This window comes from Jaculus jaculus, chromosome 5 (genome assembly GCF_020740685.1).
Source record: "Jaculus jaculus isolate mJacJac1 chromosome 5, mJacJac1.mat.Y.cur, whole genome shotgun sequence".
Classification (NCBI taxonomy): domain Eukaryota; kingdom Metazoa; phylum Chordata; class Mammalia; order Rodentia; family Dipodidae; genus Jaculus; species Jaculus jaculus.
This window is the reverse complement of record NC_059106.1, coordinates 161,435,428-161,457,523: the sequence shown is the minus strand read 5'-3', so window position 1 is coordinate 161,457,523 and position 22,096 is coordinate 161,435,428. Positions and strand designations below refer to the sequence as shown.

At 39.5% G+C, this 22,096-nt stretch overlaps 1 protein-coding gene across 6 annotated transcripts in view; it reads right to left on the bottom strand.

The window, feature by feature from the left end:
• The window catches only part of Ttc3 (tetratricopeptide repeat domain 3), a 129,516-nt gene that overhangs the window by 59,085 nt on the left and 48,335 nt on the right, over positions 1-22,096 (bottom strand). For all 6 annotated transcript variants that reach the window (XM_045149858.1, XM_045149854.1, XM_045149856.1 and 3 more), the window contains 12 exons: positions 20,545-20,707; positions 19,601-19,646; positions 18,723-18,846; positions 17,018-17,078; positions 12,854-12,914; positions 12,547-12,631; positions 9,442-9,576; positions 8,756-8,836; positions 6,303-6,415; positions 5,211-5,331; positions 1,692-1,814; positions 242-343 (listed from right to left, as the gene is read on the bottom strand). In XM_045149858.1, the coding sequence (XP_045005793.1) occupies positions 242-343; positions 1,692-1,814; positions 5,211-5,331; positions 6,303-6,415; positions 8,756-8,836; positions 9,442-9,576; positions 12,547-12,631; positions 12,854-12,914; positions 17,018-17,078; positions 18,723-18,846; positions 19,601-19,646; positions 20,545-20,677 (1,185 nt within the window). In that variant the 5' untranslated portion in view covers positions 20,678-20,707. The remainder of the gene's footprint in view (positions 1-241; positions 344-1,691; positions 1,815-5,210; positions 5,332-6,302; positions 6,416-8,755; positions 8,837-9,441; positions 9,577-12,546; positions 12,632-12,853; positions 12,915-17,017; positions 17,079-18,722; positions 18,847-19,600; positions 19,647-20,544; positions 20,708-22,096) is intronic.

The window sequence follows — 22,096 nt, the reverse complement described above, 5'->3', positions numbered from 1 at the left end:
GATCAATCAATCACTTGCCAAGGAACTTGGCAGCTTTTAAAATTGTCCAGCCAGATCACCACCTACTTTTCTATTATCTTATTATTAATGTTTTAATGTTGTAACTTCAAACTTTCTAATTATGTCTAGAATACTCAGGAAGGAATTTATATTTGCCAAAGACTTTTTCTGAAAATTTTTAGAGAAAATAAATTAACATATAATAAGCATACTTTAAAAATTCAATCTTATTATGCCTTACCTTGTCAATTTTATCATTAAAGGTTGTTGTCTTTAATTTCTTCCAGCAGTTCATGTGAAATTCTATCTTACAGAATTGGCAACAGCTGATTCGTATAAAACCCTAGGGTTTCAAAAATATTTAATTCACATTTTTTTTTAATATACTTTTTTTTAAAGTATTTATTTATTTATTTATTTGAGAGCAACAGACACAGAGAGAAAGACAGATAGAGGGAGAGAGAGAATGGGCGCGCCAGGGCTTCCAGCCACTGCAAACGAACTCCAGACGTGTGCGCCCCCTTGTGCATCTGGCTAACGTGGGACCTGGGGAACTGAGCCTCGAACCGAGGTCCATAGGCTTCACAGGCGAGCACTTAACCGCTAAGCCATCTCTCCTTAATTCACATTTTAAAGATGTCTATATACACATACTAACTCATTCACTTATTGTATACACATAAAAGAAAAGTCTAGCAGATATAAATAGACATAATAACATCTTCTCTCCAAAATGCCTAGTTCTGGAATTAAAGAACTTGACCCCTTTAGTTATACTGTGGGCAGGTGTGCTACCCTTTACAATATATCAAATGTTGTATAAACATTTCATCTTATCTTTTCATCTGTAGGTCAGTGGTTTGCTAATACCTTCTTGAATAAACCAATAACCTAATCTTTCAATTACGTGCCAGATTTGGTTTCAAGTCATGCCTTTGTAGGCTGTGGAGATGGCTTAGTTAAAAGCAATTATTTTCAAAGCCTGACAGCCTGGGTTCAATTCCCCGGTACCCATGTAAATAAAGGCAGATGCACAAAGTAGCACATGATCTGGAATTCGTTTGCAGTGGCAAGAAGCCCCAGCCATGCCCATTCTCTCTTTCTTTCCCTTTCTCTGCCTGTAAATAAATAAAAATACATGTTTTTAAAAAATTTCGAGTCATGTCTTTAAAGGGTAATTCAGACTGTAATAGCCTTTAGATTCTTTGATTCAGTTTTTACAATGCATTATAAATCTAACGAACTGAAGGTAACAACCTAATTATGTTTCCTGTGCGCCAGTGGCTACAGGAAGAAATGGGATTGGCTAGCTTGTCTTCTCAGATCATCACCTCAGCCCACAACATTTATTGTGGTGGGTCTGGGTTTCCATGTGATATGGCACAAATCAAAAGACATTCATGGGAAGGGGAAGGAAAAAAGACAAAAAAACTGCTAATGAGCAGGAGAACTTGGTGCTTTATTCACAGAACTTCTGAATTCTTTTTTTTTTTTTGATTTTTTGAGGCAGTGTCACACTCTAGTCCAGGCTAAGCTGGAATTCACTATATGGTTTCAGGGTGGCTTCAAACTCACAGTAATTCTAACTCTATCTCCTGAGTGCTAAGATTAAAAGTGTGTGCCACCGTGCCAGGCCTGAAGTCATTTTAATGAATAGTTTGCAAATTGTTCTGCCACACATTTATTATTACCTTAAAGTCTGGATCAGTTATGTAAATTTGGATTTTGGAATATCCACGGCACTTCTGATAGCAACAAATAGCATCTGGCACTGGAGGGAACTTACACTCTTCAACAAACTTCTCCAGCAGCACCTATAACAAAGTAAAATGGTGGATATGATCATAATACTAATATGACAATTAAAATGTGTGCGATCTGAATAGCCTCTTGCAATCAAAATCTTTTCAGTGCAGGAATGACTAAATCTTCTTTTGCCAAGGACAAAGTCTAGACAACTTTAAAGTTTTTCCTTATTAAAAAAAAACAAAAAACAATACAGATATAAATTGACAAATTTAGGGAAAAATTGTTTTTAGAATTTCAGTAAGAATCAAAGTCTTGTCCAGTTATAATCATCAAACCAAACATCTACCTTAAGGATTAAAAAGGGCTCAAATAAGGTATAATGGTCCCTTAGGACAACCTTGAGGATTTATTGTTCTCTTTTAAAAAAATATTTAATTGAGCAGGAGAAATGGCTTAGCAGTAAAGGCACTTGCCTATGAAGCCAAAGAACCCAGGTTCAATATCCCAGGATCCATGTAAGCCAGATGCACAAGGTAGTCCATGCATCCAGAGTTCAGTTACAATGGCTGGAGGTCCTGGTATGCCTATTCTCTCTCTGCCTATTTCTCTAATGAATAAAATTTTTTAATTATTTAATTAATTTATTTCCTTGCAGGTGTATTGTATGCATCTGGTGTGTGGGCACACCCGTGTATCTTCCCCTTGCAAACAAAACACCAAATGCTTGAGCCACTTTTTGTGTCTGGCTTATGTGAGAATCTTAGAAATTGAATCTGGGCTGGCAGGCTTTGCAAGCAAGTGCCTTTAAGCACTGAGCCATCTTCCCAGCCTCTATTCTCCTCTCTCTAAGCATCACTGTGTCTGGAATTCTGACACTCCCTTTCATCTATCTCCTTGAACCTGTGTACCTGTACAAGTACATACTTAACACACACACACACACACACACACATACACACACACACACACACCCAAGAGAATTACTTCACTACTACCGAAGTGAGCCATGCTTCCAGTGCTGGCTCTTTTGCTAGTAATAGCTCCTATGCTGCCATTCCAATTTTGTATGAAGAAAGGAAATCTCACAAACCTGTCTTTATTGTTCTATAACAGGTTTTCTGAGACACAATTAATATACCATGCCGTTCACAAATGTACAGTTCAGTAGATTTTTAATATATCCAAAATGTTATGTAGTCATCACCACGATTTAGATATAGAACATTTTCACTACCCAACCAGAAACCCCATACCAGAGGGGAATCCCACCTGCTCAGCCGGATGTGGTCTACCTTCTGTCCTTCCGTAGAGATTTGCCTAATCTGGATTCTACACAAACAGGATTATATAACATGTGGCTTTTTAGTGATGGGTTTCCTTTTCACTTGGTATGTTTCCAAGGTCCACCCAGGTTGTGGCTGTGCCAGTACTTTTCATTTACCCATGCAACATCTCATGGGCACTGGGGCTGCTATGAACTATTCTGCAGTAAGTATTCGCATGCCAGGTTCTAAGAACTTGTTTTTCTTTCTCTGTACACATGTAGGAGGGACGTGATGAGTGGTTTGGTAACTCTTAACTATTTGAGGAGCTGCCAGAATATTTTTCACAGCAGCTGTACCATTCTATATTACAACCAGCCATGCATGAATGTTCTAATTTCCTTACATCTTTGCCCATACTTGCTATTGGCACACATCCTGGTGGCTGTGAAGAGGCAATTCACTGTGGTTTCCATTCAATTTTCTCTCATGGATAATAATGTCATGCTAATTGGCCTCCTCTATACTTCCTTTGCAGAAGCATTTCTTCAGACCCTTTGTTTAATTTCTAGATGACTTGTCTTTTTACCATTGAGTTGAGAGGTTACCTCTAGAGCTGGCTCAGCAGCTAACAGCACTTGCCATGCAAACATGAGGACCTGAGTTTGATCTTCAGCACCCACATTAATAGCTAAGCATGGTCCATATAGCTGTAACCCCAGTCCTGAGAGAGCAGGGACAGGAGAGTCACTGGGGCTCACTGGTCAGCCAGGCTGATAAAAAAACAGCAGCTCCAGTCTGTCCATGAGAGACTCCATCTCAAGGAAACAAAGTAGAAAGCAATAAAGGAAGATACCTGACATTGTACTCTGACCTCCACACATGATGCATGGTGCCTGCAAACACATGAGTATACCCTATACACACATCAAAAAATTTTCTTAAATTAACCTTGGGGACTGAGGTGATTGGCTCAGGGATTAAGAGTACTTGCCACGTAAACCTAAGAGCCTGGGAGAGCCTGAGATTGTGTGAGTTTGACTCCCTAGCACTCACATTAAAAACAAACAAACACATAAACCTTAGCCAGGCGCGGTGGGGCATGCCTTTAATCCCAACACTTGGGAGACAGAGGTAGGAGGATCGCCGTGAGTTCCAGGCAACCCTGAGATTACATAATGAATTCCAGGTCAGCCTGGGCTAGAGTGAAACCCCACCTTGGAAAACAAAAAACAAAAAGCACATGGGGTTCGGGAAATGGTTCCGTGGTTAACGACACTTGCTTGCAAAGCTAGCCAGCCTCAGTTTAATTCTCCAGCACCCACATAAACGCAATTGCAAAAAGTAGCCCAGACATCTGGCACTCATCTGAAGTAGCAAGAGACCTGGGGTGTGAGTGTGTGTGCACTTTAATAAATAAAAACATTAAAAATAAAAAGCTGGGTGTAATTATGTGCACCTGTAACCCCAGTTCATGGGAGTGGAGCCCATGGAATCATGTTTCGAGGAAGTACAGAGATGAGCAACGGGGAAAGGGAATCCGAAGCTCTCTTCTGGCCTCCACATGCAAGCACATGGTATGAGCACATCTGCACACATGCGCACACACACGCACATGCATACACCACACACAATACACCAGGTCATATGCACACACAAAACAATTTTGATCCAGTGACTTAGATGCTGCAGCCAAAAGTCGTGAGTAAATGTGAGAGTACAAGAAGTAAAGGCTTAGCTCATCACACTCACATGTCTTTCTAGATCCACTGAAGAATGGTTATGGCCTTGAACACAACACTGACTTCCTGTTTTCTGAGTCACCAGTACTGTACTCACTGTGCTGATTATAATGAAACATCGTGCCACCAGAAAGCATGGACCCTCTCTAGCCTCAGCAAGACACTTTATGGCTTACTTGTGCTTGTCACTTTTCACCTCATCTCCACATAGGAATGTTCATGGTACTCAACTCAAAAGGCTGCTGTAAGGAAAACTAATGATAAACAGAAGGCATGTGTATGTGACTGGGGCACACAAAGCTTGCAGCCAGCGCCAATGGTTTTCCTTAGTCTAAAGAAGGATGCATGTCTGAGAGGTGTGGATGGAGTCCTGCATCCTCTGCCTTCTAATACCTGAGTCAGTCAGTGCAGATGGACTTTCCAAGCTTACCTAAAAATATTTGCAGTCAACAGTTACCTGTATTTTTTCTGGCCGAGACTCCTCAATAATTACATTACTTGTGGGCCAAGTCAGAACACCAGGAAGACGGCAAATCAAAGTTTTTGCTTTCTCGAAGTGATTGAGAGCTTCTAGAAATCTAAAGCCGTAATCAGAAAGAAGACGTGACAGCTGTGATAGGACATTTTCATTCTACAGCAGCAGTCACCAAGACCTCAGGCTTACTGGAAGAATACATTTGATGTGTCACTAGTCAGAAATATTAAATGTAAACTAAATTTTCTTTTAAAAAAAAATCTCACGATAATAATTGTGTCCCCAAATGCCCTACACCTACCTGATCCTTAATATATTTCAATCTAGCCAAATAGTAACTTTGTAAAGCAAAACAACTTTCTGTAGTCTTTTTAAAAAAACTATAAAGTAGTTATAGGCACACTCCAAGACTGGGATCCCAAGAATGTTATAAAAGCCTCCCTAAAGAAATACATAAAAACTTAACAGATAATTATATACTTATTAATTACTTCTTTATAAAATAACATATCTATTACTATAAGCGGCAAGAACAGAGATTTCTATTTTTAAAGCCCAAGCTATTATCATGTTCCCTAAGAATCACACTGGCAAACTGGAGAGACAAAATTAAGATGTGAAATGTTTAAAGAACAGTGACATGTTAAACTCTGAGTAAGGGTTATAACTAGAATAGAAGGTCAGTGAATATATTTCTATATTTGTATCTTTGAACATGCAGTATTTTTATTTTCACACTTAAACAAAATTTTACCAACAGGTATTTGACCAGAAAATTAAGCAAAATTTCATAGCACCAATTTATAACAATTCTGCCATTTGTAAGATGATATACTAACTACTTTAAATCCTTTATGTCAAAATTACTGACTTTATCAAATTAAAAATTAGGGCTCACCAGGAACTTCAATAACTGGTCTTTCTTTAATAACTACCATGGAAACTGAGAGCCAGTTCCCTGAAGCCCATCTCAGTTATAGGATGCCATGCATGAGAGAGCAAACACTCCAGGAAAGGACTCATTACATTGGACTTTATAGGAGTCAGCAGCCTGGTGCTGTCATTTGTACTAACCTGTTTTTCTTCAAATATACTTTTCCTATTCCACAATAGGCCAAGCAATCCAGTCCCTCATTGGGGTAGTGTTCAATAATCCTTTTAAACTGGTTTTCAGCTTCAGATAATTCCTTCAACAGTAGTAAGAAAAACAATCACTTAAACAAAGAGACTTTATTTGAAAGTTGATTTGTACAATTAAAATAAAACTATATATCAAAAAAGTTCCAACCGGGTATGGTGGCGCACACCTTTAATCCCAGCACTCAGGAGGTAGAGGTAGGAGGATCAGCATGAGTTCAAGGCCACTCTGAGACTACATAGTGAATTCCAGATCAGCCTGGACTACAGTGAGACACTACCTCAAAAAAAAAAAAAAAAAAAAAAAACCTTTGGGCTGTAGCGATGGCTTAGTGAGTGGTTAAGGTGCTCGCCTTCGAAGCCTAAGGACCCAGGGTCAATTCTCCAGGTTCCACATAAGCCAGACGCACATGGTGGTGTGGAGTTCGTTTGCAGTGGCTAGAGGCTCTGGCACATTCATTCTCTCCCTTCCTCCTCCCTCCCTTTGTCTCTAGTAAATAAATGAAAAATAAGTCTTTTTTTAAAAAGTTCCTATGGCAAATTACAGACTGTATTTGATTTTCTTAGAAACTATAAAAATTTCTAATCAATGTGACTACTCATGAAAACTGAAGAGATATAACAAAAATCAATCCTGCTGAAAACATTGGACTGCCAACAATGAACATTTACTATTATCAACACAAGCAGATGTCAATTCATGATTTAAAAAGACTGACTTGAGTATAAACACACCATGACATATATCCTAGTTAAGTGCTGCTTCCAAGGAAGGACTGACATTCCAATGACATTGCTACAGTTCTTTGTGCCATGAGACAAAATGGCTCTTCACTAAAATCACTCTTTGGTAAAAACTTATAGTCCATCCTTTTGAATTCACAAGAGGAATTGGAATAATTTTATTTGGGGGAAAAATCCAAAAGACATTTAGTCCTGAAAAATACCTATATCCCCACTGTAAGTAGAAAAGTTAATGTTGGGACAAAAAAAATGGAGCTCATAAGTATGTCTGAAGCCACTATAAAAATGCTTGAAAGGAACACTATGGTGGCATAAACATGTGACTTCCTGAAGGAACTACTCTGAAAAATATCCCTTTAAAAATTTTTTTATTTACTTATTAGAGATGGCGGGTGGGGGGGAGAGAAAGAGAGAGAATGGGCACACCAGGATCTCTAGCCGCTGCAAATGAACTCCAGACACATGTGCCACCTTGTGCATCTGGCTTACATGGGATCTAGAGAATCGAATCTGGGTCCTTAGGCTTCACGGGCAAGTGACAACTGCTATCCCATCTCTCTCCAGCCCAGAAAATATCCTTTTGTATAAAAAAAATCTTTTTATTTTATTTTATTTGAGAAAGAGACAAAAAGATAAATAGAGACAGAGAGAGAGAGAGAGAGAGAAACAGAGAGAGAAAGCCAGTCAGCCAGCAAGCAAGCATAGGGCAGGAACCAGGGCCTCTCACCACTGAAGCCAAACTCCAGATACATAAACCATGTGTTATCTGGCTTAACATGGAGATTGAGGTATTGAACCCAGCCTGTCAGGCTTTATAAGCAAGTGCCTTTAACCACTAAGCCATCTCTCCAGCCCTCCCTTTACTTTTCTTTTTTCTTTTTTAATTTGAGAGAGAGAGAAAGAGAAAAAGAATTGGTGTACCAGGGCCTCAGCCACTACAATCGAATGCCTGATGCTTGTGCTACCTAGTGGGCATGTGCAATCTTGTGCTTGCCTCACCTTTGTGCATCTGGCTTATGTGGGATCTGGAGAGTCAAAGATGGGTCCTTAGGCTTCACAGGCAAGTGCCTTAACCAGTAAGCCGTCTCTCTAGCTTGACTTTTTATTTTTTTATTTTTTTTTGTCTTTTCAAGGTAGGGTCTCACTATAGTTCAGGCTAACCTGGAATTCACTATGTAGTCTCAGGGTGGCCTTGAACTTTTAGTGATCTTCCTACCTCTCTGCCTCTTGAGTGCCAGGATTAAAGGCATGCGCCACCATGCCTCCCTCGGCCTGCCTTTTTTTTGAGACAAGGTCTTGTTGTGTAGTCTAAGCCAAAACTTATGACCCTCCTGCCTGTCCCCAAGTTCTAAGATTAAAAGGAATAAGCCACCATGCCTTATCAAATTTTGTTTTCACAATTCAAACTACCCCAGCATTCAGGAAGTAGAGGCAGAAGGATTCTAAGTTTGAGGGCAGTTTTAGCAAAATAACAAGATCCTGTCCAAAACAAAAACTTAAAAAAGAAACATAAAAATTAGCTAAACTAGCTACTTCTTTCAAGAAAATATATAGACATAAGTGAGTCAAAATAGGAAATTAACTTTTAGATCTCTTCTATAATCCATGCCATATTTTAATTGCTTAATCTTCATTATAACTCTTACCTCTGGTTGTCCTATCCCAAGGAGAGAAACAGCAAGTCCATAGACCACTAATACATAGTTAATCATGGCCAGGTTCAATTGCTGTCAATAAAAATGTTTGAGTTAAAAATCTGAGCATAATCCTGTCAAATGTGCAGCAAACTAATGTGTCCACCATAGAAAAATCTCACCAGTTGATGGCTGGTTAAGAATCAAATTAACTGGAAGTAGATCTTGCAAAGATATGCCATTACATTGTTCTTAAGAATTTACAATACAGAACCAGTGACCCAGTGTCTCAGATTACCCTGAGGCATAGTTCATAACAGGTCAGAAAGGTTTTTAACTAAAGTCAGGTTCTTTTTGCATATAAGGTACTGATGACAGATAATGATATCTGCTCTCCTACAGCCTTGCTTGAACTACTTTACTGATAGATTTTACAAAATGCAATGGGCATGAGTTTAAATCCTTGACTTAGTGCTTGCAAAAGAACGCAAACCCAAACAATGGTCAAGGAACAGGGACCAACGTGGATGACAGGAGTATAGCCGTCAAGCCTGACCTGCTTCCCACCCCTGAGGAATGCCACCAGGTCAAGCTCAAAGGTCCAAATCATATTAATACAAGTTAAAGCCTGGTTCTCTTAAGATATTCATCTGAGGTATATTTTCACTCAATAACAAGTGACCACCCATTAATTTTACCTTTATTTTTTGAGGATCCAAACCATTGAGCAGCTCTGTAAAGGCCTGCGCAGCACTGCGGCAACGCTGCTCTATCAAGGCCGTGTAGCCATCTTGAATTAAGCTTCTTAGCATTTTCATAATATTAGCAAAATCCTGCAAAACAAAAATACTATTTCAGTGGTCCAAATCTGTAATGTGCTAGTTTAAAATTTAGGATTCTAAGTTCATCAGTAAAATTTTACACGTGATAATAACTATTTAGGTAAATATCAAACTGGCCTCTATCCATCACTCTTTCTCAGTACCTTACTTTTAATACTTTTTTAAAAAATTATTTATTTATTTATTTATTTGAGAGCAACAGACACAGAGAGAAAGACAGATAGAGGGAGAGAGAGAGAATGGGTGCGCCAGGGCTTCCAGCCTCTGCAAACGAACTCCAGACGTGTGCGCCGCTTGTGCATCTGGCTAACGTGGGACCTGGGGAACCGAGCCTCGAACCGGGGTCCTTAGGCTTCATAGGCAAGCGCTTAACCGCTAAGCCATCTCTCCAGCCCAGTACCTTACTTTTAAAAAGTACTGCTCACCACCTTCACCCCAACATGTCTGGCCACTCCCCATACAAGGGTGGCTCATTTTATTCTACATGATGCTCAACCTTGCTTCTTTCTTTCAGAGTAAACACAGTATTTTGAACGCACACAAAAATGACCACCCACTACTTCAACAGGTAAATTGTTAGGCTAGGACTAAAATAACTAAACATATGAAAACAAATAATCTATATTTCCATCACTATCAGATCTTAAGTATTTCACTACTCTGAAACAATGCTTAATTTTTAATATTTTAATCTTTATCTCTACTCTTACTTAGCATTTATTTAAATATGATCAGACAGATCATTAGGAGAGATAATAGGGTAAATGCAAAAGAAAAAATGTAAGAAAAAATTAATGTAACATACTCTTTTAAGAATATTATTATTTATTTGAGAGCAAGCATGGGCACAGCAAGGGCTTCCTGCCACTGCAAACAAACTCCAGAGGTGTACGCCACTTTATGCATCTGGCTTTACGTGGGTACTGGGGAACTGAACCCAGGCCATCAAGCTTTGAAGCAAACAACTTTAACTGTTGAGCCATCTCTCCAGCCCAAATGCTAAACAAAGTAAGTGTGTAATTTGAAGACGTGTGTATATACATTATAACCTGAATTCATATTTTAGTTGCATGGCCACAGCTGTAAATCAAAAAGCCCCATAGTTAAGCTAGATCCCCCCGTTCCTCCCCCCACCTTGCCATGTGTATGGAGAGTGGCAAGTACAGCAGAGAAGGCAAATCTGATGTGTTTAGTGTTCACTGAGCCTCGCAATAATGATACAAAAGAGATTTCATTCCACAGGGGCAATGCAGTTTGGTCAAACATTAACAAAAACTTCCTGGTAAGTTCAACTCAATGAATCAAAGTTTGGAACGTTCCTCTAAAATATGGTTGGAAAAGAACAGCTTCTCATATAAATTTTGTATTCGTTATAGTATTTAAAACATACAATGAAAAGCCTATTTACTTCAATTTTGACGGGGTTGGGAAGACTGCTCAGTGGTTAAACATGCTTGCTTGCAAAGCCTGCTGGCCCAGATTTGATTCCTAAGCCATCCATATAAGCTGGATGCTAGAAGTGGTGCAAGCATCAGGCATTCATTTGCATAATGCACCCATTTATACATACGTGTGCGTGCATATGCATGCACTCACATACACACAGCAAATAAACTTTTTTTAAGGGCTCAGTGGTTAAGAGGTGCATGCTTACTTTAAGATATGAACTTAAGAATATAAAATACAGAAAGTTATTCCCACAAATACCAATTATCAGCCTTGTATGTGGGATTCAACTTTAATCTCTTTGCCATTTGAGAAAACAGATCTGTATGACCAGACACGCCACTGGTGATTATTTCCGTCAATACAGCCCAACATGGATTCCCTGTACTAGCTCAAGACAAGCAAGCTAAGCCTCCACACTACAGATTTGGATCTAACATAATGCAAACATGTTGAATTAACAAAATGGGACTTCAAATGACTCTGGTGTATGTTTCAGTAATTTGTGCATCTTCATAGGCTACTATCTATTTTAAGTCTCTTATAGCTTTATAGTCAGAAAAATTAAATAATTAAAAAATTGGGGGCTGGAGAGATGTCTCAGCAGTTAAGGTGCTTGCCTGCAAAGCTTAAGGACCTGATTCCTTAGTACCCACAAATGATGCACAAGGTAGCACAGACATCTGGGGTTCATTTGCAGGGTCTAGAGGACCTGGCACACCTTTTTTTTTCTTTCTCTCTCTTTCATATAAATAAGTAAATAAAATTTTTAAAAAAATCTGATAGAAACTCTAAAAATGGTTTTATGCAAATGAGTAAATTTGTTTCAGCCTTTTGTAGTATCTGTTACGTAGAGCTAAAATAATTAATTAAACCTTTAAATGACTTAAATATTTTCAAATAAGTATCCTATGTCATGTTATTACTCGGTTTTGATATAAAACTTAGTTTATCTATATGATTAATGCTAAATCATGCAAAGAAGTTTGTTCTTTAATGATTTTATAGTAAGCATAATGAACTATAGGAACTTAAATCTTTTACATTATATAAATCTATGAAAAATATTTTTTCTTTCCAATGTAGGGTTTCATTCTAGCCCAGGCTGACCTGGAATTCACTATGTAGTCTGAGGGAGGCCTTGAACTCACAATGATCCTCCTACCTCTGCCTCTAAAGTGTCAGGATTAAAGGTGTAGGCCACCATGACCAGCTCTGAAATTGTTTTGTTTAAAGAATCTATTTTCTTGGGCTGGAGAGATGGCTTAACGGTTATGCGCTTGCCTGTGAAGCCTAAGGATCCCAGTTCGAGGCTCGATTCCCCAGGTCCCACGTTAGCCAGATGCACAAGGGGGTGCACGTGTCTGGAGTTCATTTGCAGTGGCTGGAGGCCCTGGAGCGCCCATTCTCTCTCTCTCTCTCTCTATCTGTTGCTCTCAAATAAATAAATAAAAATAAATGAAAAAAATTAAAAAAAATAATCTGCTTTCTCTACATGAATGTCTTTTCCATTACCTGGTGTGCAGCTCTGGAAGATTTGGAGAACTGCTTCTCCAGAATGCTTTTCAAATCGACTGGTAACGTCAGCTGTGAGTTAGAGCTAAAGGGGGGGAAAAGCATTGATCTTGAAACATTAAAAAAAAAGCCCTATTTACATAAAGAAAAAATACATTTACTGAAGGTCATTTATAATACTGACTAAATTAAGAATCAAACAAGTTTCTGAGGAGAAAAACTCCCAAGATGCTAATTCCTGCAGAATTAAATAAAAACTCAATGTAATCTCGATTAAAACCCCTAGAAAATTAAGAGACAAACAAACCTCAACTTTTGTGATTCACTGTTTCGGGATTTTTGTTTTCCTTTATGTTTTGGAGGCTGACCTGTGAATAGAAAGGTGTTTATAAAACCTGTACAGAAAAATCTACAAGAGTGACAGTAAGATATAAATACACACACACACAGGCACACACACACGTGTGTGTGCGTGTGTGTATGGAATAAGAATAAGAAAGCCAAAGAAGCAATGTTGCATGTGAATGTAACTACAAATATGTAAGTCAAGAAAGAAGCTAGTGAGGATGGTACAGAACTATTAAAATAATATTTATAAATATTTATATATATATAAATATTTATAAATATATATAATTTATAAATATTTATATATATATAAATATTTATAAATATATATAATTTATAATTATATATTATATATAATTTATAAATATTTATAAATTTATAAATTTATATTTATATTTATATTTATAAAAATATATAATTTATAAATATTTATAAAATAATATAAAATAATATTTAGGCTTAGAGTAGGCAAAGATGCAGGGAATAGTTCTTATTCTCATGTAGTTTACAATCAAATGGGAAGAAAAGACATATCATTTTAGTAATCAAATAATCACCACCACAAAGAAGACACTGTGTATTTACTGACATATCACTTCCATCATCAGTAATTTCTCTTGTAATTCACAGAAGGAAGAAATCATTTTTGCTAGAGTGGTTGGGAAAAGTATGACTGAGGATGCAGCATTTGTGTCTGGTTTTAAGGAACAGGCAGGATTTGTTTAGTATGGTCTGACTCCAAAAGCAGAATTCATTTTAGAAGCACTAAGTAAATCTGTGTGGTCCAAAGAGCTCCATGGGGGCGGAAGGATAGAAACAGGCTGCAAAGGCAGTTGGAGGGAGTGTTTACAGACCCCGTACCTTCAGATCCCCAGCTCTATGAGGCCAGTCTTTACCCCAGAGTCAGGAGAAGGAACTGCCTGCCTCTTCTCTTTGAGAGCTGGTGGTAGGGGAGTAGCATGCTCAAAGCTGTGTAGAAGAGTGAGGATGGTGAGAGGAAAGTGTGAGAGAAAAAAGGTTGGGAGGGGAGCAGAGACAAGCCAGGCCAGTGGAATAAGTGGAAAGCAGAGCCCAAGCTAGCTTTGGTTGCCTTCAAAGTCAGCAGCCTCTGGAAAGGTAAAAGAGTTCTGGTTTGATTTCTGTTGGGTGGGCTTGGCAAAACCTTTCATCTCATATATTTTTTTTTACCTTTATTTATTTATTTATTTATTTTTTAGATTATTTATTTATTTATTTGAGAGCGACAGACACAGAGAGAAAGACAGATAGAGGGAGAGAGAGAGAATGGGCGCGCCAGGGCTTCCAGCCTCTGCAAACGAACTCCAGACACATGCGCCCCCTTGTGCATCTGGCTAACGTGGGACCTGGGGAACCAAGCCTTGAACCAGGGTCCTTAGGCTTCACAGGCAAGCGCTTAACCGCTAAGCCATCTCTCCAGCCCTCATCTCATATTTTTAATAGAGAGAGAATTGGCACACCAGGACCTCCACCACTGAAATTGGACTCCAGATGCTTGCACCACCTAGTGGGCATGTGTGACCTTGCGCTTGCCTCACCTTTGTGTGTCTGGCTTATATGGGATATAAGGGTCAAACATGGGTCCTTAGGTTTTGCAGGCAAGCATCCTAACCACTAAGCCATCTCTCCAGGCCTTCTTTTTTCTTTTTGATTTTCCAAGGCAGGGACTTGCTGTGGAGCCCAGGCTGACCTGGAATTCACTATGTAGTCTTGGAGTGGCCTTGAACTCATCATGATGGTCCTCCTACCTTTGCCTCCCAAGTGCTGGCTCACAAAACTCTTTTCAGTCTAATTCTGGAACCTTAAATTAATCTGAATATAGATGCTGATAATCTAAGAAATGCCGATACATAAAAAACTATCTTCCAAAAGGTGTTATCCTCGAAGATGTTTCACATCCTTGTTAGAATTATATTAGGTAAGACACGTGTCTGAGTTTTCTATTGTCTAAGTTTACTAATGTGGAATGTCTAAGTTTACTAACCATGTGGAAATGCCTGACATTAAGGGGCTAGGAATGTGGAAGGAAGATGAAACTATAGGAAGCAAATGACAGAAAAGGATGACAGAAGCAAAATTACTAAAAACACAAGGGCTGGGGAGATGGCTTAGCAATTAGGGTGCTTGCCTGTGAAGCCTAAGGACCCAAGTTCGATTCCCCAGTACCTACATAAGCCAGGTGAACAAGGTGGAGCATGCATCTGGAGATCCTCTGCAGAGGCTACAGGCCCTGGTGCACCCATTCTACCTGCCTTTCTCTCTCAAATAAATATTTTTTTAAAACAGAAAACTCAACCAACAAGAGAAAGGGCAACAGAGTATCAGGATATCACCAGCTGCAAGTCTATCAAGCTCACTTCAACAACCCAGAGAAGAACACTGTATAATCTTGAGATAGGTGTGAGCTGAAACAATCGCCAGCCACCAGGAACATCTATATTTCTTAAGACTCCACTTTAAGAAGCAAAGGTGATTAGGGAGAGGGTAAGAACTTTTACTGTACAAGTAAGATTTAATCTGAGTTTGGTTCCCCAGCACTCAGGTAAAGCTGGGTGTGGTCACATAGGTCTACAAGACAGTCTTGTGGGGAGAGGAGACCAAAGAATGATGGGAGCTCAGGAGCGCTGGAAAGCAGGGATGACCAATAGAGGATAGCACCCAACTTCTCCTGTGACTTCTGTAAGCATGTGCACGGGCAGTACATATCTGCATGTGTGCATGCATGCATGCACACATACTTGTGCATACACCATGCACACACGTACAAAACAAAAAAAAGGGCTGCAGAGATGGCTTAGTGGTTGAGGTGCTTGCCTGAGAAGCCTAGGGACACAGGTTCAATTTTCCAGGACCCACGTAAGGCAGATGCACAAGATGGTGCACATGTCTGGAGTTTGTCTGCAGTGGCTGGTGGCCTTGGTGCGCCATTGTCTCTATCTGCCCCCCCTCATATATAAATATTTTTCTTTTCAATTTTTTTATTAACAACTTCCATGGTTATAAACAAAATCCCATGGTATTGCCCTCCTTCCCCCCACTTTCCTCTTTGAAACTCCATTCTCCATCATATTCCCTCCTCCTCTCAGTCTCTCTTTTATAAATAAAATACTTAAAAAAAAACAAAAAAAAGCAGAACAGTATGCAAATCCACTTTCGGAAGACTTTCAACAAAATATGGCAGGTCAAGGTAGAGTGGGACATAACTGAGCAGACAGCTGCTCCTCCTCGTCTCAAAGGTGCTGCGCAAGGAGGTTCTGCTGCCTGTCTGCACATCCACTATGTGCACAACGTACACACACAACTTTAAATTAACCAAGAGTGTCTGTGTTGCCTCAAGATTCTTATGTTGAAAACTTAATGGTAGGATGAGGCAGAGCCCTGAGAATAATGTTTTAAAAACTTTTTTTTTGTTGTTTATTTTATTTATTTGAGAGCGAGACAGCGAGAGAGAGAGCAAGAGTGAGAGAGAGAGAGGAAGAGAGAGAGAATGGGCGCACCAGTGCCTCCGGCCACGGCAAATGAACTCCAGATGCATGCGCTCCCCTGTGCATCTGGCTAACATGGGTCCTGGGGAATCAAGACTCGAACCGGGGTCCTTAGGCTTCACAGGCAAGTGTTTAACCACTAAGCCATCTCTCCAGCTTCCTAGTTTGCTTTGACATGTTTCCCTATCATCACCATCCACAGTCTGCACCAGCAATGAGCTAATGCAGGTAACGTGCCTTTGAACCCTTCAGAATCGGGACTGAGCCAGATCTCTCTTTACTTCGTGACTAGCCTTTGTTGGGTAGTACACCATGGTGACGAGAAGCTGACTAGCACAGAGCATAACACAGGAAAAGAACAAAAGCAAATGTAAGTCTTCGTGACGTTTTGGGCATAGAAGTTTGGGCAACATTATATTAACTCAGCAACCAATTATATTACAGTATACTCAACTGAGGGCCAGGAAGATGGCGAAGCAGTTAAAGGTACTTGCTTGTAAAGCCTCTGGCCTGGGTTCAACTCCAAGCTGCCCACCTAAGCTGCATGCAAAAGTGGTGCCTGTGTGTACACACATGCCCTGAAGTAAGTAAATAATATCAATGTATTTGTATGTACTCACTTGGTGGTGGTGAAAATTCAGGATGACAGTCACAATCATCTGCCTTCAAAGCTTGTACCATCTGCCCATGAAAACAAAATAAGTGCTATTTTCAAAAGCAATACAGCCACGAAGAATCAATAGTTATGTAAAGAATAGAAATTAAGAGCAGAATATGATAGGATTCACTTAAGTTGTTTATTAATCCTAAATATACAAACAAGCAAAGAAAATGGTTAATTAATGACCAGAGACAAAGGCAAATGGCAAACTCTTAAGAGACGATTCTATTTTTAATGTTTCGCCTGATACTTGATGGGAGCTGCTGAACAGCACCAAGTGCTGAACTAACGTCACTCTCCCGCACACCTCTCCTTCCCTGAAGAATGCATTCTAACACCACACTTTCCCACGCTCTTTTCCCTCAGTGAATACTGAATTAATAACGTCACACTCTCCCACATGTCTCTCCTTCTCTGAAGAATGGATTCTAACACCACACTTTCCCACACTCTTTTCCCTCTCAGTGAATACTGAATTAATAATGTCACACTCCCACACTCCTCTCTCTCCCTCCATAATGAGTTGTCACGTCACACTCTCCCAAGCTCCTCTACCTCTCTGAATACTGAATTACAGCGTCAAGCCAAGATAGCTGCTAAGCAAAGCCCTGGATTCAAAGCTGCAATCACCACTGTCAAGGACAACGGCAGTTACAGATACACCCTGAGCAGAGGTGGGGAGGGGTACTAGCCAGGCCCCTGACGCGGAGGGTGGGTGATGGGCTGCTGCAGTGCAGGAAGCCAGTAGCTTTCAAAAGAGAAGAGGGAGGAGGTGGAAACACTCAGACACTGTCAAGACAGGGCAGCAGGGCTTGGACGCGAGGCCCCACGGTCACTCCCTTCTTGGACACGAGGACCCACGGTCACTCCCTCTGAGACACTGGCTGAAAGACATTACAGGACTAAGTGGTGCAGTGGTGTTTAGGAAAAAAAACATTTTAAAATGCTGTACTTAAAAAAAATTCTTTTTATTTATTTGAGAGAGTGAAAGAGAAAGAAGCAGAGAGAAAGAGAGAGGGGAAGAGAACTGGCACGCCAGGGTCTCCAGCCACTGCAAACAAACTCCAGACGCATGCGCCACTTTATGCATCTGGCTTATGTGGGTTCTAGGGAATTGAACTGAGGTCCTTTGGCTTTGCAGGCAAATGCCTTGACTACTAATCCATCTCTTCAGCACAGAAAAAATATTTTTTTTTAAATTTTTTTTATTTGAGAGCGATAGATACAGAGAGAAAGACAGGTAGAGGGAGAGAGAGAGAATGGGCGCGCCAGGGCTTCCAGCCTCTGCAAACGAACTCGCGTGCGCCCCCTTGTGCATCTGGCTAACGTGGGACCTGGGGAACCGAGCCTCGAACCGGGGTCCTTAGGCTTCACAGGCAAGCACTTAACCGCTAAGCCATCTCTCCAGCCCAGAAAAAATATTTTTAAGTGCTTAACTCTGATTACAAAAGGAAAGTCAGTGACTTTTACACTTGTATGTGACATTCAGATTATGCACTTGTATGAGACGTTCAGATTACTCATTAAAAAAGAATCATCTTCCTATTAGATAAAATGGGGCCCATATTGCCAAAATACATGGTTTCCACTGCCATCAAAACATCTCTGTAGAAATATGAGGCTGTTAAAACTTGAAATAATAATTCATTTTTAACTGAGCTTACCTTTCGATTCTGTTTACCACTGTTTGCCATTTTGTGTTTAGTTTTTCTGAAATCTCTCTCTGTCTCCACAAAGTTAAGTGATGTACTAAAAGTAGGTGCTGATAAATTCTTAGGTATAGAAGTCCTAGGAGTAAGAAAACAAATGATCACGTGATTCCTACAACTAATAGGCATTTAAAAAAGTTAAATAGTTTGCAGCAATTGTAGTCCTTTTCCTGGAAAGCAAAGGGTTCTGAGAATATTTCTCTATTGCTAAGATTAGGTTTTAAATATCACTATCACTTCAAATTTGGTTGCTCAATTAAGAACTATTCTAGACAAATATTCTGGGTTTCAGTATTTCAGTAATTCATCTTCCTGTTTCACTTCTAACAGCTTCCACGTCCCAGGCATCGAAACATTCTGGAGAAAAAGCCAATCCACAAATGTAGAACCTTGGCTATTTATTACTTGGAAAGAAATGTGTAAGCATACTCCAGTCTATGTGTAGCTTTTGAAAGACACCGGCTACAGAAAGCCATGTCACAAGGACAAATGGGAAGTGTACCAGGCACAGGCTACATCCTAGCTCCCTGCTGCCAGGACCCTCATGTCCTAACCAGTCCCATTCAAGAGCACAAGATCTTCAAATTCCCATTTGACCCTCTCCCCTCACATGCACAGGCTGGTAATCTCTAATGTACACGTACTCGAATGGTTTAGTAAAACAGCAAAGTAAACTTGTGGTCGATTGATCTTATACTGCTAACACAAAATACCTCTCTTTTATTCCCAACAAAAGGCTGCTATTAACTCTTAAAGTGACCAGCACCGCTGACTCTCAAGTTCATAGGACAAAGCCATTCCAAGTAGCAGTTACTGACCTGATACTAACTCACCTGCTTTCATAAAAAGCCTTAATTGGATTCTTATTTGTTGTTCGACCTATAAAAGCCAACCACACACAGCAATCAATACACAGGATACACAGACCTCAAAAGGTTTTTAAATTCCCTTTAAGCTAATAGTTTAAGAAGATCAAGTTTCAAATGTTGAAAAATAGACCCAAGCAATTTTACAAGTCAAAGTACTTTCAATTTCAGGGTGGTGTCACTAAATTGTGACCCATCCTTGCCAGACACCCCATTGCGCGTAGCCACTGACAGGATGACAGCTCCACATAAATCTGTCAGACAGTTCCTGCCTTCAAGGAGCTCCCAGTCTTAGAATCATGTTACACTGCTAACAGCTAAGAGAAACAGAATTGTTCAGCCCAGCTCTACAAACACTAAATACCTAAAGGAAAAAAATAATAACAATGCTAAGTTTACAGTAGGGAATTCTAAGCAATGGAGAAAGAAAAATGACTAAGGAAAGAAAATAAGGCCAGATTAAAACCTACAATTAATTTAGTGTGCACAGCCAGTTTCTGATAAACATATGTATATGTACATATGCACATACACAGATGTTTTCTACACTAAGCAATTGTTTGAAAACTTGGTGCAAAAACATTAAGCAATTCTACCAAAGGGCCTTTTTTCAGGCAACAATTTCAACAGTGGAGGAAAAAATTGAAACAATTAAAAAAAAAAAGTTTTGCAGAACTTTAGAAATGGCATTTTTTCTACAGGAGAATAAATAGTAATTTGGTTGCTATGTTGCAAATAAAAAAAAACAATCATTTATATTTATCTAGTGGAACATGATATTAATGCAATGTGGTAAGAAAGGAGTACAAACCACATTAGAACTGACTCATGGTCCTCGTCAATCCAAGAAAACCACTTTCAAAAGTTTTAATGGGAATTCAACTGTAACCGGAAGAATCTTAGTGAAATACCTTGCAGGTCTTCTATTTGTTTTTGTAACTTTACATGCTGCTGAATAAGATCCTTGATTCCCTCAGGGTCATTTTTACAGAGTTTCTGAGCTTTTATGTTTGCTTGCAGGGCCCAGTCATATTCCCCCAGCATAGAAAGAGCATCGCAGTAACGATAATGACCCTGTTCCGAAAAGATAAAATTCAAATTTTTTTCCTCAAAAGTATGTTTATGTTAAGGAAAATAGAAAAGGAAAAATATTTTATTTGAAACAAATTACTTTTAAATATCTGATACAGCCCCTACCAATAAGAAATTAAGTGTCAATATCCCAAGAAGTAAATTATCTAATGAGATGAAAAGTTATGAGAAGGTAAATAATTTTTTTAAATTTTTATTTATTTATTTGCAATCAGAGAGAGAGAAAGAGAATGAGAGAGAGAGGGGGGGGGGAGGAGACAGAAGGGTGCACCAGAGCCTTCAGCCACTGCAAACAAACTTCAGATGCATGTACCACCTTGCACATCTGGCTTAGGTAGGTCCTGGGGAATCAAATCGAACCTGGGACCTTTGACTTTACAGACAAGTGCCTTAACCACCAAGCCATCTGTCCAGCCCAAGTAAATAATTTTTAATCATTATCTAGAAATCAATATTAAGAGATTTTTATACTCTCACCAAAACAGCTAACTTTTGTTATTTCACCAACAATAAAACGCACTACTTTATGTCAAATAAATTATAAAAGTTATTCATTGTAAGTAACTGAATTTTTTTCAAAATACTCTATGGCAGTAACAGTCTCTAGGTCATGAGACTCCCTGAGCTTTAGAACTGGGGTTTCTGGAGCTAGGAAGAAGTACCAGCACACACGGCAGCTCCCCGGTGCGTTCAGAGAACATAGGCTCAAGCAGGTGGGATCTGGGCTATTTCTGCCGCCATCCCCTCAATCAATATGCTTTAGCTCCACATAGAGTTCCCTGCTTTTTTTTCCCCTCTTATTTCCAATGGTAAGAATTTTTGTTGTGTGTTATAGAACCCTGCTGTCTCCAACATTTGGAAAATCTTCTATCAAACATGAACTATTTAATCGAGAGAGTTAATAGTAGCATATCAAGGGCTGACTCACCTACACCCCTCTTATCTACTCACAAGCCAAATTCCTATTTTAGATACAAAGTTTCCACTGCAGAGAGGATTTACCCCATCATTCAGGCAAACTTAAGGACCCCGACATTACCACACCTGGTCCAGATCTCTTTCCTTTTAAAAACGTACTTTAAGCCAGGTGGGGTGGTGCACGCCTTTAATCCCTGCACTCGGGAGGCAGAGGTAGGAGGATCGCTGTGAGTTCAAGGCCACCCTGAGACTACAGAGTTAATTCCAGGTCAGCCTGGACCAGAGTGAGACCCTACCTTGAAAAACAAAACAAAACAAAAAACATACTTTACATGGAATATTCTGATTTAACGAAAACCCAGAAGAAAATACAAAGTAAAAAATGTGAACCTATTAAAAATATCAGCTTCGTCCAATAAAAATGGCACACACCTTTCATCCCAGCACTTGCAA